At 39.0% G+C, this 18,821-nt stretch overlaps 3 protein-coding genes across 3 annotated transcripts; 2 read left to right on the forward strand and 1 right to left on the reverse strand.

Moving 5' to 3' along the window:
• Positions 1–99: 99 nt before the first annotated feature.
• Positions 100–5,259, reverse strand: LOC103442354 (ATP-dependent zinc metalloprotease FTSH 6, chloroplastic). The gene is made up of 6 exons (XM_029107812.2): positions 4,509–5,259; positions 3,298–3,838; positions 2,879–3,192; positions 2,524–2,764; positions 2,068–2,385; positions 100–1,618 (listed from the first exon to the last, which is right to left on the reverse strand). The coding sequence occupies exons 1-6, from the start codon at positions 5,117–5,119 to the stop codon at positions 164–166; spliced, it is 3,480 nt and encodes a 1,159-aa protein (XP_028963645.1). The 5' UTR covers positions 5,120–5,259; the 3' UTR covers positions 100–163.
• A 963-nt stretch (positions 5,260–6,222) lies between these two features.
• Positions 6,223–7,127, forward strand: LOC103421500 (protein DMP8). Its single transcript, XM_008359541.3, has one exon. The coding sequence runs from the start codon at positions 6,267–6,269 to the stop codon at positions 6,972–6,974; it is 708 nt and encodes a 235-aa protein (XP_008357763.1). The 5' UTR covers positions 6,223–6,266; the 3' UTR covers positions 6,975–7,127.
• Positions 7,128–14,066: 6,939 nt separating this feature from the next.
• Positions 14,067–18,696, forward strand: LOC103429037 (granule-bound starch synthase 2, chloroplastic/amyloplastic-like). Its single transcript, XM_008367179.4, has 8 exons — positions 14,067–14,883; positions 15,008–15,554; positions 15,628–15,692; positions 15,905–15,982; positions 16,081–16,191; positions 17,007–17,051; positions 17,158–17,331; positions 17,579–18,696. Exons 1-8 carry the CDS (start codon positions 14,527–14,529, stop codon positions 18,533–18,535), a joined length of 2,334 nt encoding a protein of 777 aa, XP_008365401.1. The 5' UTR covers positions 14,067–14,526; the 3' UTR covers positions 18,536–18,696.
• Positions 18,697–18,821: the final 125 nt, after the last annotated feature.

Consider the following 18,821-nt stretch of genomic DNA (forward strand, 5'->3'; position numbering starts at 1 on the left):
CGATCACATACTAACAACGAGGACCCTTTTCGGAATGTAATGAATTCCATTACGACTGAAATACAGAGTTTCTTGAATCCTAGAAATCACAATTCGGGCTTGCAGAGTAAATTCACTGATAATGAATTTTGAATAAAAGAGGTTACATGACAATTGATTTTGATTACATGTTAACTAACTTCATGTGCAAGCTCAATACATCTAGTAAGTGGTAGATAGTCTCGTAACCAGCTTGGGAATCATAGCCGGAAAAGAACTTATGGACAGACCCGCCTAACTCAATGCAACTCTCCCCCGCCATCTTCTTCATCCGTCTTTCTTTCATAACCTTCCTCAAATTTGCGGCTTTCTCCCACATCCCAACTTCAGCATACATGTTTGCGACCATCACAAGATTCCCACCCCTTTTCGGCTCTAATTCAAGCAGCTTCTCTCTTACTTTGTTTCCTACCCCTTCATTGTCCTTAGCACTATGAGTAGTGCATGCACTAAGCAATGTCCTCCATACAATGGGATCAGGGTCAAGGGGCATGCTCCTCATGAAGCTATAGGCCTCGTTGAGACGGCCAGCACGACCTAAGATATCCACCATAGCACCATAGTGTACCATCATGGGTTTAATCCCATGTACATGTTCCATATCATTGAAGTATCGGTAGCCATCTTCTACCAGTCCAGCATGGCTACAAGCACAGAGAACCCCAAGAAAGGTGACATAATTTGGGCGTACTGACGAGCTCAGCATCTTCCGGAAAATTTCAAGGGCTTCCTTGGCAAACCCATGCTGTGCTAACCCTAGAATCATGGCACTCCGCGTCCACACATTCCGCGTCTCCATCTTATTGAAAACTATCCTAGCATAACCCAAATCCCCAGACTTTGCATACATGTCCACAAGTGCAGTACCCAACTGACAATTCAAAGCCAACCCTCTTTCAATCACTTGGGAATGAACCCATCTCCCAATGCTCAAGTTCCCAAGCTCCGAGGACGCATTCAACACTACCACCATTGTAGTCTCGTCTGGCTCAAACCCACAACCCCGCATCTTCATAAAGTACTCAATTCCCTCATCCAACCAAAAATTCTCAACGCAAGCGGTTATAATTGCATTCCAGGAAACAACACTTCTCTCAGACATTTCATCGAACACTTTCCGCGCATCTTTAATCTTCTTACACTCCCCATAAAAATGAACCAGATTGTTCTGAACATAAACATCACAGTCCAACCCACACTTCACGACTCCCACATGCACTTGCCTCCCTTCTTTCAACGCGGCGGCCGAAGCGCAGGACTTGATCAGGAAAGGGAAGGTGAGCTGGTTGGGTCGAACGCCGCGGGCGAGCATTGCTCGAAAGACCCAGATGGCCTCTCGGGGCGAGTCGCTGGAGGCGCAGCCACGGATGAGGAAGTTCCATGAAGACGGCGGGGAAGACTCAGAGTGGTCTAGGAGGTTTCGGGCGTAGGCGAAGTTTTTGGCGGGAGACGAGGCGCAGAAGCGGATGAGTTGGGTGAGGAGAAAGTGGTCGTTTTGAAAGCCGGAGACTTGGATTTGGGCGTGGATCTGAGAGAGGTGTTTGAAGGTGGAGCACCGGCTGAGGAGATGGAGACATTGCTCCTTCTTGGAGCCAAAGTTTGAATTACAGTTGTTGGCGGTTGGGTTTGGAAGCCGAACCATGCACTTGGGTTATGGGGATTGGATTGGATTGGATTGGATTGGATTTGGGGAGAAGTCTCGGCACGTAACAAAGTAGTAAAACAGAGTGACTTAACCACACGTTTGTTGAAAAAGGTTAGTACGTGCTTAATTGTTAATTTCGGGCTGGTACTCTTTGGAAATACTTTTTTAGAAAGTACTTTTCCTAAAAAAAGTTTGTTACGAGCATGAGAAATTCAAATTCGAATATATAGACATAGTAGTATGTTATATTTAATGTAACTCTATCCACGTCTACAAATGTATCCAAAAGTTACTGAGTGATTTACATTATTTACAAGTATGTGATAGCAAAAAGTTTGTACATGTATGGTGATATATGCCTAGGCTTCAATCATCGCCCTTACTGATTTCCTATCCAACTTTGCCATAGAAGTATCTGTGAATTCAGAAAGAATTGCTCTGAATTCATCTCCTGTGAGAATCTCCTTTTCCAAAAGCACTTCTACTAACTTATCAATGGCCTCCCTGTTGTTCCTCACATGCTTCTTAGCCATCTCATATGCGTTTTCAATTATCTGTCTCACTGACAAATCAATGTCCTCCGCCAGCTTCTCAGACATGATGTTTCTTGCCAGCATCCTCAGCACGACATCGCTGTTTTGTGTTGCCGGATCTATCAGCGCCCAGGGTCCAATCTCCGACATCCCAAACATTGTCACCATCTGCAAAGAATGGCAAACTTGTAAACTTTCTCTAGTACTTTTTGGTACATAGTTCTTGACATTTAAGATTGGGAAGTGATTTTCACACTCTCGTTTTCTCATTCTACACTTGCGTTAATTAAAGTATTATGTATTTACCTGTCTTGCTATCTGTGTGACTTGTTGCAAGTCTCCTGCTGCACCAGTTGTTATTTCTGGTTCCCCAAAAATCACCTCTTCTGCTGCCCTACCTCCTAGACCTCCAACTATTCTAGCAAATAGTTGTTGCTTAGAAACAAGAGTAGGATCTTCGCCTGGTATGAACCATGTCAAACCGCGTGCTTGGCCTCGAGGAATCAAGGAGACCTTCTGCACTGGATCGTGGCCGGGAGTCAGTGTCCTGCAGTTCACAAAGAATACATAACATTTAGTTCAAAAGGCTTGAAAAAAGTTGCTGTATTACTGACCTAACCTACGTTTGCGACAGCTAAATGAAGAATGAATGCAAACTTACGCACAAATAGCGTGGCCAACTTCATGATAAGCCACAAGAACTCGGCTCTTCCCATCAGTCATTTTTGTGCCTTCCATCCCTGCCACAATTCGATCAATCGAGTCATCGATTTCCTTCATTGTTATCTGATTTTTGCCTCTCCTACCAGCAAGAATGGCAGCTTCATTCATGAGGTTTGCAAGGTCTGCACCGCTGAATCCAGGAGTTCTCATGGCAATAACACTCAGAGAAACATCCTTATCAAGCCTCTTATTGCTGCTGTGAACTTTTAGCATCTCTTCTCTTCCCCTTATATCCGGTAATCCAACGCTAACCTGCCCGAGAAACACGACAAAATTAACCCGGTTTTCGAATACCAGTCACAGCTCAAAAACTTAAGAAAGTTGGAAAGCTTGGAACACAAGTAACAGCTAGCTTACCTGCCTGTCGAATCTGCCAGCCCTAAGCAAAGCAGAATCAAGAATTTCAGGGCGGTTTGTGGCGGCGATGACAATCACTCCACTGTTCCCACTAAACCCATCCATTTCAGTGAGCAGCTGATTCAGAGTTTGCTCCCTCTCATCATTTCCGCCGCCGATTCCTGTGCCTCTCTGCCTCCCCACAGCATCTATCTCGTCAATGAAAACCAGGCACGGAGAATTCGCCTTCGCCTTGTTGAACAAATCTCTAACCCTAGAAGCTCCTACTCCCACAAACATCTCAATGAACTCTGATCCCGACAGAGAGAAAAAAGGCACTCCCGCTTCACCTGCAATGGCCTTGGCCAGCAGTGTCTTTCCGGTCCCTGGCGGCCCCACAAGAAGAACCCCTTTGGGAATTCTTGCTCCAACTGCAGAAAACTTTTCTGGGGTTTTCAGGAATTCAACAATCTCTTGGAAATCTTGCTTTGCTTCATCGACTCCGGCCACATCATCAAATGTCACCCCTGTATTGGGCTCCATCTGAAACTTGGCTGTGCTCCTGTTGCTCCATATAATATAAGAGTACGGAAATCATGTCAAGTATTCAGTTGAATCAAATCATGAACGTTAAACACCCTAACTTACAGTGGTGGAGATGAGTGTGCCCTTGCACCACAACATGGGTTATAATCATGTCGGCTTCCTAATCTAATATCTAATCGAACAATTTTATCGTTTGACAAAAAGATTAAAAAAAAAAAATGTAAAGACGTCTGTTCTTTATTATTGATGTGTTATCAATAATGTGGCAATATCATCATCGTCAACGAAACGTATCAACATGGAGTCGATACGTTCTTCAACAATATTGTACAATAGAGAACTTTTGTGCATTCCTTAATAAAGAACATATGTCATTCATACAGAATTTCCGCCTTGACTTAATATGAAGTACAAAATTTATGCCAAGTATTTAGCAATGCAACCTAAACTTAGTCCGTTGTTTTGATTTGCCTTCTAAACTATTAATTTCGTCCGTTCAAATGACAAAAACAAATTAACAGTTGCCTTCTAAATTATTAATTTCGTCCATTCAAATGATAAAAACAAATTAAAAATCGAGAGAGCAAATCGAAAGAAGTTCATTACTTAAAGGTGCACTGCTAAAGTTTTTCCGGAAAATTAAAACTAGCTAATGCCATATATGAGATAGTTGGTAAATTGTATACCTTCCAAGTCCAAAAGGCAAGTTGGGGCCTCCTGGCACGTTTGAAGAACTACTCCTCAACAGCAATGTCCCGAGCAGGATCAAAGGAAAAGCAAAATTTCCCAACAAATCCAGCACTGCAGGCAACCAATTAACCTCCATTGGATGAGCTGCAAAATCTACGTTCTTCTGTCTCATTTTCCTCAGCAGCTCCGGTGGCAGTCCAGGCAACTGAATCTTAACCCTCTGGACTTTTTCCAACGCCGGATTAAAAATCTCGGCGATCGCGACGGTGCCGTTCTCAAACAAGTCCACCTTCTTCACAGCGTCTTGGTCCAAGTATTCCAAGAACCTGGAGTATGACATTCTGCTCGAAGTCGACGCGGCCGGGCTCTCTGGCTCTGGCTCTGCTTTTGCAGGGTTAGAAACAGAGAGGGGTCCTGCAGCTCCTAACAGGGTCAGTCCCAGTGAAGTGGAATTTAACAGCGACCTTCTGGTAGATTTGAAGTTTGAGGGAGTTTTGTGACATGGGTTCTGTTTTTTAGGGTTTTTGGGGAGTTGGGTGTCCTTTGAAATGTCCTGGGATTTGCAGAGTGGAGAGAGAGAGATTGAGAGGCAGAGAGCAGGTGACATGTTCTTAGGTGAAATTGCTCGATTAGGGTCTGTTTGCTACGCAGGACTGGATTGGACTGGACTGTTTTGTGATTGGAGTGCGTCGATCGTTTGAGCAAGTTTAGAGTGGAAGAGTGGTTTAATATGGGAGGCATTGGAGGTTTCTAGCACTTCCAATTTGTCATGTCTCTTCCAGTTTTCTGTTTGATTCATGAAACGTCGAGAAGTCTGTACAAACTTGATGTGCAAGATCAATACGTAATCACAGTGAAAAAAATTGGTGACCTCGAAAATTTATGAAGACGACATGAAATTTTGAAGTCTTACCATCATCTCTCAGCCGCACACTTGGAATGGAGTGGTACATTTGGTAATCAACATCAGCATAATATTGGGTCCAAATTAATCATGCATAATCGTGGGTCCAAATTAATCAAGAAACTCTTAAATTTGGAGGGTGCAGTTTAAACTTCACTCATATTGAATAAACTCTTAAATTTTGGCTAAATTTGCTAGACTTCAACAATATTTTCCAATGATCAGTTAAAATATTGACAAACTGCGATATTTCTTATAAGTTTCATTTTAAATTAGAGAAATTTCTACTGGAGCAGGTGCTATCCGAGAATGATTTGGATTGGCAAATCACCCTTTTTAGAAAATTTCCATCATTTTGTATCGAAAGCAATATATATTGATATTGATATTTCTACAAATTTACATATCAATATTTTCACCGATATAGATATTTCAAACACTGATTATACTAAAATAATCTAATCGTTCATACATGATTAACATGTCAATTTTTTTTCACTATAAACAATTATAGAGATGGGGAATCAAATTCAGATACCTCGACTATAATAACCCTTGTGTGTTGCATGCTTTGCTTCCAAAGAGAATATATCTAATAAGTAACTAGAAAAAAAAATGTTTTGTAAATTGTTTGAATTATTTTTCAGAAAAAAAAAAAAAAGATTTTGAACAGTTAACTATATGAAACAGTTATCATTTCACCAATAACCGTTGATAACTACCTAAATTTGAATTTAAACTAGTGACAAAGCCTCTATATAAATGTAATTGAAAAACCGTTTGAAAATTAAAATCCATATCCAGAATACCAATTGATCGAATTTGCCCAAAGAGAAGAACAACTACAAAAATGGACCAAAAAAGCGATGGAGTTGGAATCAAAATCTATAACAATGCAGTCTACGGGGACCCGCACGACGACGAGTCCGCCAAGTCACCACCAAAGCCGCCGCCAACTTCTTCTTCATCTCACCCTCTGCCTTTGCTCCGACTGAACCCGGACCACTTACACGGCCGCAAACGCCGTGCCGTTGCCAAAGGGGTCCAGAAAACCCTATCCAAGACCTCAATGCTGGCCAACTTTCTCCCCACAGGCACTCTCTTAACCTTTGAAATGGTGCTCCCCGCTATCTACAGAACCGGAGAGTGCACGGGCGTCACCACTATGATGACACTCGTGCTCCTTGGCATGTGCACCCTCTCATGCTTCTTCTTCCACTTCACGGACAGTTTCCGTGGGCCTGACGGGAAGTTGTACTACGGATTCGTGACGCCGAAAGGACTAGCGGTATTTAAACCGGGCCTGGGGGTGGAGGTGCCGAAGGAGGAGAGGTACAAATTGGGGCTGTCAGACTTCGTTCACGCCATTATGTCTGTCATGGTGTTTGTGGCGATCGCATTTTCGGACCGGCGCGTGACGGACTGTTTGTTTCCGGGGCACGAGAAGGATATGGATGAAGTTATGGAGAGTTTCCCGTTGATGGTGGGGATCGTGTGCAGTGGCTTGTTTCTTGTGTTTCCGAGTACTCGCTACGGGATTGGCTGCATGGCTGCGTGAATGAAGCATGCAGACGCGTAATTCAAGATACAATTTATTTGTTTTATTAATTAATGATGTTTGTGTTTCTGTAAGTTGTATTAATATGTTTTATTGTATGTGTTTTTATATGTTAATATTGATATGTTGTATCATGCTTCACTTTGACAATGAGTCTGTCTGAGTAATAGTATATCAAGTTGCAAATTTTATGATATTTATGTGTGTATGTATATATATCTAGATAGATATGTGATACTACTTTTTTTACATAATTTTTATTCAAGTTTTTGTGGAGCCTATATTATAATGTATTTTAATATTTCAAAACATCTATTTTTTAGGTTTATTTCAAAGATCATGTCTACAAAAAATACTCAAATCTGAAACCATATGACCGTTTCAATCGATCACTAATCATATCTTTATCTAATGACCTAAGTCATGTGCATGAGTTGATTTCTTCTCTCCTAATATTGCTTGAATCTTCTTTTCCATTTGCAAAGGACAATCAAAATAATAATCATATATAACATGTGTAATCAAGAATTTGCCTAATCAGTATATATATAACATATGCTGTAACCATTATCTTGCCTAATTGCCAGATTCATTCAAAATAATCATTAATATACCTTCTAAAAATTTGTGTATATATTTGGACAATCGAACATATGTAGTTTCTCATCCAAATTAAGGTGGATTAGTTTTAGATACAGAACCCACCCATCAATTATATTCTTGTTAATTATTTGTTAATATTTTTGGAAAATGGCCAGCGTCAATAAAATTGTATTTTGCATGGCGATCGTACTGTTTATAACTGTAGTAATACGACAATGAAAGCTCAAGCAACTACTCGGCTCTCTAGCCTCCCATATCCATATGTCTATCTCAACGACACCAGGCTGTCTTCCTTCGCCAAGGCCGCCGTTGCCAGTAAAGATGAAGATGAAGATGTCACATTATAACTAGAATTGATTCTATTAGTTTAATATAAGTTTGTTACACATGTAATTAGTGAGTGAGTTTGTTAGGAGTGAATAGCCAAAGGCTATATATATGTAACTGTTTATTCTACTGATGTGTGTGAAATATAACAGTTTTCTTAATCTCTAAGAAATACTCTTTCTCTCTCTTCCTCAAGAACTCTGATATTCTACACTATTTTTTGGGTTTGGAAGTACACCGAACTACCACCAGTCTCTTTTTGCATCAAGGCAAGTATCTCATTGATCTGTTGCACAAGACCAATATGGCTGGAGCTAAACCCTGTTCCACTCCCCTCAGTTCCTCCAAATTAGATCACAGTGGTGTCTTGTTACCAAATCCTACTGAATATCGATCTATTGTGGGTGCCTTACAATATCTCACCTGGACTCGACCCGATATTTCCTTTGCTGTCAACCAAGTGTGTCAGTTTATGCATGCTCCCACAGTCACTCATATGCAGGCAGCAAAGCGGATTCTTAGATTTCTCAAAGGTACTGTTTCTCACGGTCTTTTGTTCAACTAGGGTTCTTTACATCTCTCTGCCTACTCGGATGCGGATTGGGCAGGCTGCACCTTTGATCGACGGTCCACTAGTGGTTTCTGTGTATTTTTGGGTTCTAACTTGATTAGCTGGTGTGCTAAGAAACAAACCACAGTGGCTCGTTCATCTACTGAGGCCGAATATAGGTCCTTGGCTCACACAGCAGCCGAACTTACTTGGGTCTGCAAGGTGTTGAAAGATTTTGGCTTCTCCTTATCTGCCACCCCAACTCTCTGCTATATCTCTTGCCTCTAATCCTATCTTCCATGCTCGCACCAAACATGTGGAGATCGATTACCATTACATTCGGGAATTGGTTCTTGCCAATTTAGTCAGAGTGCAGTATGTGTGTAGTCAAGACCAAATTGCAGACATTCACACCAAATCCTTATCTAAATCTCGGTTTCAGTTTCTGCAGTCCAAGCTCTCTCTTGGTACTCTTTCTCGTTCCAAGTTTGGCTTGAGGGGGTGTAAAGATGAAGATGAAGATGTCACATTATAACTAGAATTGATTCTATTAGTTTAATATAAGTTTGTTACACATGTAATTAGTGAGTGAGTTTGTTAGGAGTGAATAGCCAAAGGCTATATATATGTAACTGTTTATTCTACTGATGTGTGTTAAATATAACAGTTTTCTTAATCTCTAAGAAATACTCTTTCTCTCTCTTCCTCAAGAACTCTGATATTCTATAGCCAGTATGTAATTAACAAGTTTAATTAATCCCCAATAGTAATTTAATTATTAATTAGTTATGTACTATACACAGTTAATCGACTTAATTTTGTTTGTTGAATAACATGTTGTAGAATGTGAAGGGAGATGTGTATGCTGCCCGCGTGTGTATGAACCCAAGCCCTATTGCTTTGAGTGTTGCGATCAGACAGGCACTGCCCCAACGCCGACCTCTGCTTTGCAGTATTATGCATAATCATACTGCTCTCAAGACTATGAAGAGTGAAGGCTGCCTATAACTTTTTGATTAATTAGTCAATAAATGGTGTAACTTCAATCATATAATCATCGGGATAAAACATATGTATTAATTTTAAGGCTTATTTTTAGCTATGATACATATAGTATTCATCAAATCTCACTTTATCATCTACACTTTGTATTGTCTCATTTTACCACCTGCACTTTTTCTTTGTATCCCACATATCTTCTACACTTTCTATTGTGTAACGTTTAACATGTGCAGTTTTTCTTAATGTCTCACTTTACTCTATTCCGTCAATTAAGTTAAAAAAATTTGTTAATTGTATTGATGTGACATGAACAATTTAGTCTTTTCAACTAATTTTGTTGTGTGGCATGTGACATGACATGCTAGCGGAACCCTTGGGTAATAGGAGGTGAGTTAAAATCAAACTAGGTTTTGATTTCTCTAGATTAAGACAAAAATATAAGAATAGAAGGTTGAAATATAAAAAAGAGTGTTGAATTTCAATACTTCGTGAATCAATTTAAAGTTTTCAAATCATTTTGTATAGATTTTTTGGGTTTTGTCATGAGAATCTCGACCTTTATCACTTTCCTCTTCTTTATTTTTCTTAATTTGAAAAAATCAAACCTTGATTTGAGGTTAACCCATATTCCTGCATTCATGAGTCTTACTAACATGGTTGAAAAAACAAAATTGTCCTTGCCACATTAGCACAATTAACAGATCTTTTTAACTTAATTGAGCGAATATGGTAAGGTGAGACATTAAGGAAGAGTGCAAGTGTTAAAGTGAAACAATATAGAGTGTAGGGGGCAAAGTGTGACACAACAATTAAAAAAAAGTGCAAGCGGTAGAGTAAGTTAATATAGAGTGTAAAGGCTAAAGTGAGATCTGACGAAAAGTAAAAGTGTAAAATATAAGCCTAATTTTGAAATGAAAGTTTGGATTTTGTTGTCTTTTAAGTATGAAATTTTACTTCTTTGGTTTGCATTTGTTGCAACTTGCAACATTATGCAAAGTGCGTAAACGGGATATGGCAATTGGTAGTAGCTAGCAAGGAAGAAAATATCGGTAATATCGGAAATATCGGTAGTCCGAAAACACGGAAATATCGATGGAAATATCGGGATAATATCGATATCGATAAAAATTACATGGAAACCACGGAAATTGTAAGAAAAACTTGGAAATTTTTAATGAAACTTTGTAGGATGTTTATTTAATCAATTATCTATTAGTTTATCACAAAAAATTGGAAGGAAATGCATTGCATGATGGATTTAACTGATTTAAGTTGATTATATAGCGAGCTGGCAAACATTGTGAGTGTAGAAAATATGTAGTAATTAATGAAAGAAATTTAAACACACCATAATCATTTATATATAATTAATTAGTACAATATTTGGAGGTTTTATTTAGGATATTAAAAAAAAAAAAAAGGGAAGTGAATAAAATGATGAAGAATAATGTGCCGAATTTGACACTTTAAATTTCTTACACATAAGCATGCGTCTAGGCGTTGAAGTTCTAAATTATAGTATATCAATTAACGGTTGAAAATCAATACATTGAATAAGACTAAACTTTAATTTGGATGCCGATTATGTTTTTTCAAGTTTATATAAAGTAAAAGAATTGAATTTTGGAAGCCAGGAGTGTGTCAATTGAATTTTGGCCAGTGTGCAAGGTATCAATCTCTTCGTCTCGTCGAGTAGTACAACTTTCCTTTTTGTTTCACTCAATTTCGTTGAGTATTGAAAAAGTTATACTCATTTGAATCTTACCCAGTTTCCGGCAACCTCATTGGCTTTAGAGGCAATTTCCGGCCAAACCACAACGAGTCAGACGTCATGTGAGGTACCATTCTCTTCGTCTCTTTGAGGGCTACAACTTTCCTTTTCGTTTCACTCAATTTCGTTGCGTATTGAAAAAGTTATACTCATTTGAATCTTACCCAGTTTTCGGCGACCTCAGTGGCTTTCGATACAATTTCCGGCCAAACCACGGCGAGTTAGCCGGCGTGCAAGGTATCAATCTCTTCGTCTCGTCGAGTAGTACAACTTTCCTTTTTGTTTCACTCAATTTCGTTGAGTATTGAAAAAGTTATACTCATTTGAATCTTACATAGTTTCCGGCGACCTCAGTGACTTTCGAGGAATTTTCCGGCCAAACCACGACGATTCAGATGTCGTGTGAGGTACCATTCTCTTCGTCTCTTCGAGGGCTACAACTTTCGTTTTTTTCTTGCTTGATTTCGTTTCGTTTTGGACAAAGTTATGGCTGTTTAAAGTGGGTGTAAAATTTCGGCCGAAATTCTGATTTTCTCCCCATTGGCGCGAGTCCCACATCGCCCATGTGAGGGCAGTGAGCAAGCAATTTTTCCTATAAAACCCACATTCCCCCTGCTGAGAAAATCCTAGCTTGTATGGCCTTTGAGCTATGATCAAGTGAAGTATATGTTGAGTTTTCTCAACATATTTAAGTATTTTTTAGTATTATGTTGCGATATTATTGATAATATCGATAATATTGCGATATTATCGATAATATCGATAATATCGTGATATTTTGACGAAAATCATTTTGGTAGTTAAAAAAATTTCGGATCTCCAAAAAAACGATAATATCGGCGATATTTTGCCGATATTTTCTTTCTTATCGCTAGGACCCTAGGAAAAGAAAGGTCAAGCCCCGTCCATTATATGTAAGGTTGGTCACAGTTTAGTTTGGTTCGGTAGTAACCCAATTATTTAACAGTAGATTACGATCGGTTTGATTTCGATTTGAATAAAATGGGCATATCAACAAAACAAAACCGGATTTATCCAAGAATGATTCGATTTAATAGTTTATGTTCCGTGTGTGCATGAACTCGCGTAAATTTTTGTTTTAGTATTACATTTACCATCTATTTGTACCATCATTTGTATCATCTTTCTAATAGAGATAAGGTCCGCTAACGCATATGAATTCTATCTTTATTAGAAAAATAATGCAAATAGTTCCTCATCTCATAGCCTTCAGAGGCCAATACATTACTTTATGGCATGCTTAGAAATTCTACCAGTTGTACCAATTCATTTCAACTTTCTAAACAAAGAGATTAACTAAAGCATTTTCAAGTTTAAAAAGCAAAAAGGTATAAAGAAATTGATTACAAAACAACTTGATTGTTCAAGATTGGAATAAGTAGAAGAAAGTTGCCTTTTAAATTAGATAGAAAAGTTCTTATAATTTCATAATTAAAAAAACTAACAAACTCCTTTGATAAAATTTTTATCCTAACATGTTAAATTATTCGACAAATTTCAATCATCAACCTTTTAATTCTCGAAAAGCTCTACATCATGTCTAAATTCAGATTCTTTCGATATTTCACAGTTCGAACAACCCAATCATTTAACAGAGCGAAAGAGATCTAAATTCTTAATTTGTATGTGATAAGTTAATAAAATGAGAAAAATGATCCAAATTTCTCATTGGTCCACCCAAAACTGCGAAATCTGTTAGATGACCTTGATTCCTCGTATCTCCCAAAACCAAAATGACACTACAACTTTTCATGGTGTCAAAGTCGGTGGCAGCAGACTAGAAATAAAACAACTTTTCATGGTGTCATAGTCAAAGCGAAAAATGTGGCAGCAGATTAGAGATAAAACAAAATGAATGAGAAGCATCTTCGGATTCTCTTTACGTGGATCCTATAAATCTTTAAATTATGTCGGTTAATTATATATCGTGTGATTCGTTTTCGTCAAATACTATTCATATTAATTTTAAATAAAAATATTTAAAATAATTTATGATTGCACGATGTACGATGAACGGATATGATTTGAAGATCCTTAAAATCATCACAAAGAGGATCTAGAGGAGATCCTCATTCAAACAAAATGAAAGCCAAACGTGAAATTCGTTTGTGAAGTGTTTTTTGATGATTGAAAGTACTTTTTGAGGAATATTTTTGGATTTCAAAATCACTTAAAATGTATTTTTTTCAAGAAACACCAGTTATGTGCTTTTTATAAGAAGCACTTCAAATGCTTTTCCAAAATTAACTTGTATTTTTACTAAAAATCAGTTCCAAAGCGCTTTCAGTTAAACAAGTATAATTTTAAATAGAATATCACTTTGTTGAATAAGAGAAGTGATTTTCACATTTTTTTTCATACAATTTTCTGTTGTGCTATTAAATTCAGTATATCATTTGACAAAGAAAAAAAATCAATATATCAAAGAAAATATAAAACAACAAACATGGAGTCCAACCATAAACTATCACATTATGCGGTCTGCAAAATATAGGGTTTGTTTGGAGATTCTTTTGAAATAATTAAAAGAGCTTTCAGATTGCTAAAAGCGCTTTTGACCTTGTATGGCAGAAATTTTCTCGGTTCAAAAACACTTAAAGTATTTTCTGAAAGAAGCACCTGTAGTGTATTTCTTTCAGGAAACACTTCAAATATTTTTTTCATATACCACTTGCATTTTTATTAAAAAACCAATGTGCGTTTAATAGAAACGCTTTCATTGAAAGTGTTGAAAGCTCTTTTGAGCAAAAGTGCTTTTAAATAAGCAATTCCAAACGAAATTATAGTTCAAATAGATGGTATTTCTAGTACCAGAAGTATGTACAAATTTTCTTCACATCGTCACCATAACTCGAGGAAGCCCAGGCCCACACAGAACCCGAGTCTCTGGCAGAAGAATCACAGTTCAGTACGGAGTCTGTGTTTGTGGTCGCACTATCATCCAAAACTCTTGGCGATGCTCCTTTCTTCCCCAAATTTTCATCAGCAAATTTGAGCCTTATTTCCCCTTCTTCTGTGGGACCCATCTCAACGATTGTGCTCTTGCTTCTTCTCTCTGTGTCCATGGTTTCTCTTTCTCCCGTTTCAGTTTCGCCTCCGATTCCTCCTCATTGTTCACTCCGGCGTCGTTTATCCACCATTTCCTCAATTGGGTTTGTTTCTGATTAAATTTCCTCAACTGGGATTGCTTTATTTTCATCCGAATCATCTCAGTGTGCTGTATCCGGTCTCTGAGCTCCTGCTAGTTCGCTGAGGCATTTAATCGAACACATTGTCTCATGGCTTCCATTGGGTCTCTGCATTTTATCATGGGGACCAAGACTGATAGCTCTGTGCTCGTTCACAGCAGTACTAATCCCCGGCTCAGATTCCCATTCTTCACGAATCGGCCAAGAAGCTCCATTGAAGTTAGTGGGATCAATGCTTCTGCAAATGGGTCTGCAGGAGCTGCGCGAATGTGCAGAGGACGGAATAGTTGGTGCACAAGAGGGAAACTTTGGAGGATTAAGCCGCTGAGAGCGATCCGAAAGAGCTCGGCGGAAGGTGAGGACGCGGGCGAGCCGGAGGACGCGCTTCAGGCCACCATTGAAAAGAGCAAGAAGGTTCTTGCTGTGCAAAGAGAACTACTACAACAGGTAATTTCAGAAATACTCTCTTTTGTTATGAAAGTAATTAATTTTAGGCCAAAAGATTGCATCTTTTGTGTTTTTAGGAATTAAGGAGAGTTGAAATTAGAATTAGCAAATTTGGGTTTTGCAGATTTCTGAAAGAAGGAAATTGGTATCTTCTATACAAAATAGTGATATAAGCCAAGAAGAAGGGGAAGCTTCTTTTGAACAAGGGAATGAATCGTTTTCGAATGCGGAAAGTTCTTCAAGTAGTGTTGATAAAAGTGTTGACCAAATTGGCAGCATTGTTTTGAGCAGCTATGAGCATTCAACTGAAGAAAAGGATTTTGAAACCGTGCCTTCTGCTCTTAGTGGAGGGCTTGATGAAATAGAAAAGGATCATGGAGATGCTTTACCATTTGATAAGTCTCCCAGTGAACTAGAGTCCAGTAACCATGTGGGTAAGGATAGTTCCAAGACAGAGTGGTCTGATGGTTTGCCAACTTTTCTTACTAACCCTGAGTCGTCTATGCTAAAAGATGACGAGCTTATTGATTTGAAAGAAACAAGTGAAGAGGAGGTCAGTGATGGGGCAACTGGTTTTACGAGTGAGGACGTAAAGCCCCCTCCTTTGGCTGGGCCTAATGTCATGAATGTCATATTGGTAGCTGCAGAATGTGCTCCATGGTCGAAAACAGGTAATGTTTCGTAAGCCCAGAATGCGAGATGTCAATGTCCTTTATAAAGACTGAAAATGAAGAATTCTTTTAGGTGGGCTTGGAGATGTTGCTGGGGCTTTACCAAAGGCTTTGGCTCGGCGTGGACACAGGGTCATGGTAATGCTTTTCTCTTTTATAATTTGAAACTTCTTTCCCAAGTTTTGTTTTTCAGTAATTTCATGGACAATGAGCTGGGAATATAATGAAATGTTAGGCATGGGGATCAAGTCAAACTGACATTTCCAGCATGCATGTTTTATAGACCTCCCATTTGATTTACAATTCTATGGCTGCTAAACCCATACTCTCTCTCTCTCTCTCTCTCATAGGTTGTGGCACCTCGCTACGGTGATTATGCGGAACCCCAAGATTCAGGAGTTCGGAAAGCATATAAAGTTGATGGCCAGGTGTGCAGCATCTGCAGCATTTGATTGTTACTAATATTCTAAGTTCTGAATTAGATACATTTTAACTGCTCGTCATCTAAAAATAACTTACTTTGCAGTATATGGAAGTAGCATATTTCCATGCCTATATTGATGGTGTAGATTTTGTCTTCATTGAATCTGCTGTGTTCCGTCACATGGAGCACAATATATATGGAGGAAAGCGTGAGGTAAGATATTTGTTCTCATTTTAGCTTCAATTGCTTCTCAAGAGGGATAAACAATGTTCGTCTTATTTAGATTTATTAGATTACCTTTGCTATGCTATGCAGCAGATTTATCATTAGAGACTAGCATTGAAGAACCACTACCAATTAAAAGAATGGCTCTGACTTAATGACACCTTTTTCTCCTGAAAAAATCTATCAGCTATGTCATTTGTACCCCTTGTTAACAAAGATTTGTTTGCTATTTGTTAATTATTGTATCAGGATACAGATATGTAAAGTTTGTCTTGATGGGACTTGGATGGGCTTAGTTTCTTAAGCGAAAACAAAGTTTAGGTTGGGTTTCGGATTTTAAATTAGGCCTCGTCTAGCCTGGTGCAGCTCAGTATTTATTTCTTAAAATATATTTTTCAAGAATCGGTTAGAGGAGGAGGGGGAGGGCGTCAGGTAGTTGACAGCCGGCACTCCGTTTTCACGTCGAGTCCCTATGGTTAGAATTGATTAGGACTTGCTCATACACACTCAAATCTTAATCTATTTGTGATTAGAAATGAGAAAGCAACTAAAACTAGATAACTTTGTGCATGAAAATTTACAAGATAGGCAGCAGTGGCTTCACAGATAACCAAATAAATAAATTGAGCCTAAGCGGCATCTCAACCTTGATGGTGCTCCTTGTGTGATACTTGCTGATTACATTGTTGATTTTGGGTATCATCGATTTAAAATTATAAACTCCTTTTGCAATATGGATCACTGTTGTTTTGCATGCCATTTTAATGCAAATTGAGTTACTTTTCTTTGGTTTTATGGTGCAGGATATTTTAAAACGCATGGTGTTATTTTGCAAGGCAGCAGTTGAGGTACACCACCTCACCTCTTTGCATAGAGTCAAATTAGCAAATGCTCTTTTCCATTTTAACTGCTAAGACGTGATTAAAAAAAAATAAAAATAAAAACTGGTTGCAGGTCCCTTGGCTTGTCCCCTGTGGCGGTGTTTGCTATGGTGATGGAAACTTGGCTTTCATTGCAAATGATTGGCATACTGCATTGTTGCCGGTGTATTTGAAGGCATATTATCGGGACAATGGTTTAATGATATATACAAGATCCATCCTTGTAATCCATAACATAGCTCACCAGGTTTGTTCCTTTGATAAAGTTCATTTAACTGAAACTTATTTTCAAGTCATTTTATTGTCTGGTGGAAACTCGAGCTTAATTTGCATTGTAGGTTAGAAAATAAGCTGAAACTTTGTCATTCAATTGTTAACTGCAATATTCTGGTTATCAAGTAAGTCCAGAACACCATAAGTTGTTTCAAAGGTTTTGCATGTCATCGTAGTATAAAGAATTGTTTGCATGGATTATAAGTGTTAAGTTTATCCAGGGTCGGGGGCCAGTAGCTGATTTCTCCTTCGTTGATCTTCCGGGACACTACCTGGACCTTTTCAAAATGTATGACCCTATTGGAGGCGAGCACTTCAATATCTTTGCAGCTGGTCTAAAGACAGCAGACCGTGTGGTTACTGTGAGTCATGGATATGCGTGGGAGCTTAAAACGGTTGACGGTGGTTGGGGATTGCACGGGATCATAAATGAGAATGACTGGAAATTCAGAGGCATTGTTAATGGAATTGACACAGAAGACTGGAATCCACAGTATGATGTTTTCTTGAAATCAGATGGTTACACGAACTACTCCCTGGAAACACTTAAGACTGGCAAGGCTCAGTGTAAGGCAGCCTTACAGAAGGAACTGGGTTTACCAGTCCGTGAGGATGTCCCCGTAATTGGTTTCATTGGGAGGCTGGATCACCAGAAGGGTGTTGATCTCATAGCAGAGGCAATTCCTTGGATGATGGGTCAGGATGTGCAACTAATCATGTTAGGCTCTGGCAGACCTGACCTGGAAGAGATGCTAAGGGCATTTGAACATCAACACCGAGACAAGGTCAGGGGATGGGTTGGGTTTTCTGTACAAACGGCTCACAGGATAACTGCCGGTGCAGACATTTTGCTCATGCCATCAAGATTTGAGCCGTGTGGATTGAACCAACTATACGCTATGAACTATGGGACAATTCCAGTTGTTCATGCTGTTGGTGGACTAAGAGATACCGTGCATCCTTTCAATCCGTACGAGGAGTCAGGACTTGGGTGGACATTTGACAGCGCTGAGGTCGGTAAGCTAATCCATGCATTAGGGAACTGCTTCTATACGTATCGAGACTACAAGCAGAGCTGGGAAGGAATCCAGAGACGAGGGATGATGCAAGACCTGAGCTGGGATCATGCTGCTCAGAACTATGAGGAGGTTCTTGTTGCTGCAAAGTACCAATGGTGAGCTATTGCTGCTTGACGGCCACAAGTTCTTTCTAAGTACTTCATCGATCCACCGCGGTTCTGTTAGGGAAGTAACTACGGTAGTTGTTACTGTGTAAATATTGTTCAGACTCCTCCCATCTCTCTTTTTTTTTCTTCTAATAAATCACACAGTTGCTCGTACTCAGTCCGGCACGCGAAAGTGAAAAGAATGATAGATGTTTCTCTTGTTTTTAATCAGTACTGCTTATTTTTGCTATTGAAAAGCTTCTTCTAATCTAATCTAAACTGCGTGAAAGGGTTTCAAA

The sequence above is a fragment of the Malus domestica genome, chromosome 09 (assembly GCF_042453785.1).
Source record: "Malus domestica chromosome 09, GDT2T_hap1".
Classification (NCBI taxonomy): domain Eukaryota; kingdom Viridiplantae; phylum Streptophyta; class Magnoliopsida; order Rosales; family Rosaceae; genus Malus; species Malus domestica.

Excerpts from the sequence above, each read along its gene's own strand:
- LOC103442354 (XM_029107812.2), bottom strand. The coding sequence starts at position 5,119 with ATGTCACCTGCTCTCTGCCTCTCAATCTCTCTCTCTCCACTCTGCAAA. Across the intron at positions 2,765-2,878 it reads GTTGGCCACGCTATTTGTGC|GACACTGACTCCCGGCCACG; the intron begins GTAAGTTTGCAT and ends TGTGAACTGCAG. Across the intron at positions 1,619-2,067 it reads CAAAGTTGGATAGGAAATCA|CAATGTCTCCATCTCCTCAG; the intron begins GTAAGGGCGATG and ends TCCAAGAAGGAG.
- LOC103421500 (XM_008359541.3), top strand. The coding sequence starts at position 6,267 with ATGGACCAAAAAAGCGATGGAGTTGGAATCAAAATCTATAACAATGCA.
- LOC103429037 (XM_008367179.4), top strand. The coding sequence starts at position 14,527 with ATGGCTTCCATTGGGTCTCTGCATTTTATCATGGGGACCAAGACTGAT. Across the intron at positions 15,555-15,627 it reads TGCTCCATGGTCGAAAACAG|GTGGGCTTGGAGATGTTGCT; the intron begins GTAATGTTTCGT and ends GAATTCTTTTAG. Across the intron at positions 17,052-17,157 it reads TTTGCAAGGCAGCAGTTGAG|GTCCCTTGGCTTGTCCCCTG; the intron begins GTACACCACCTC and ends AACTGGTTGCAG.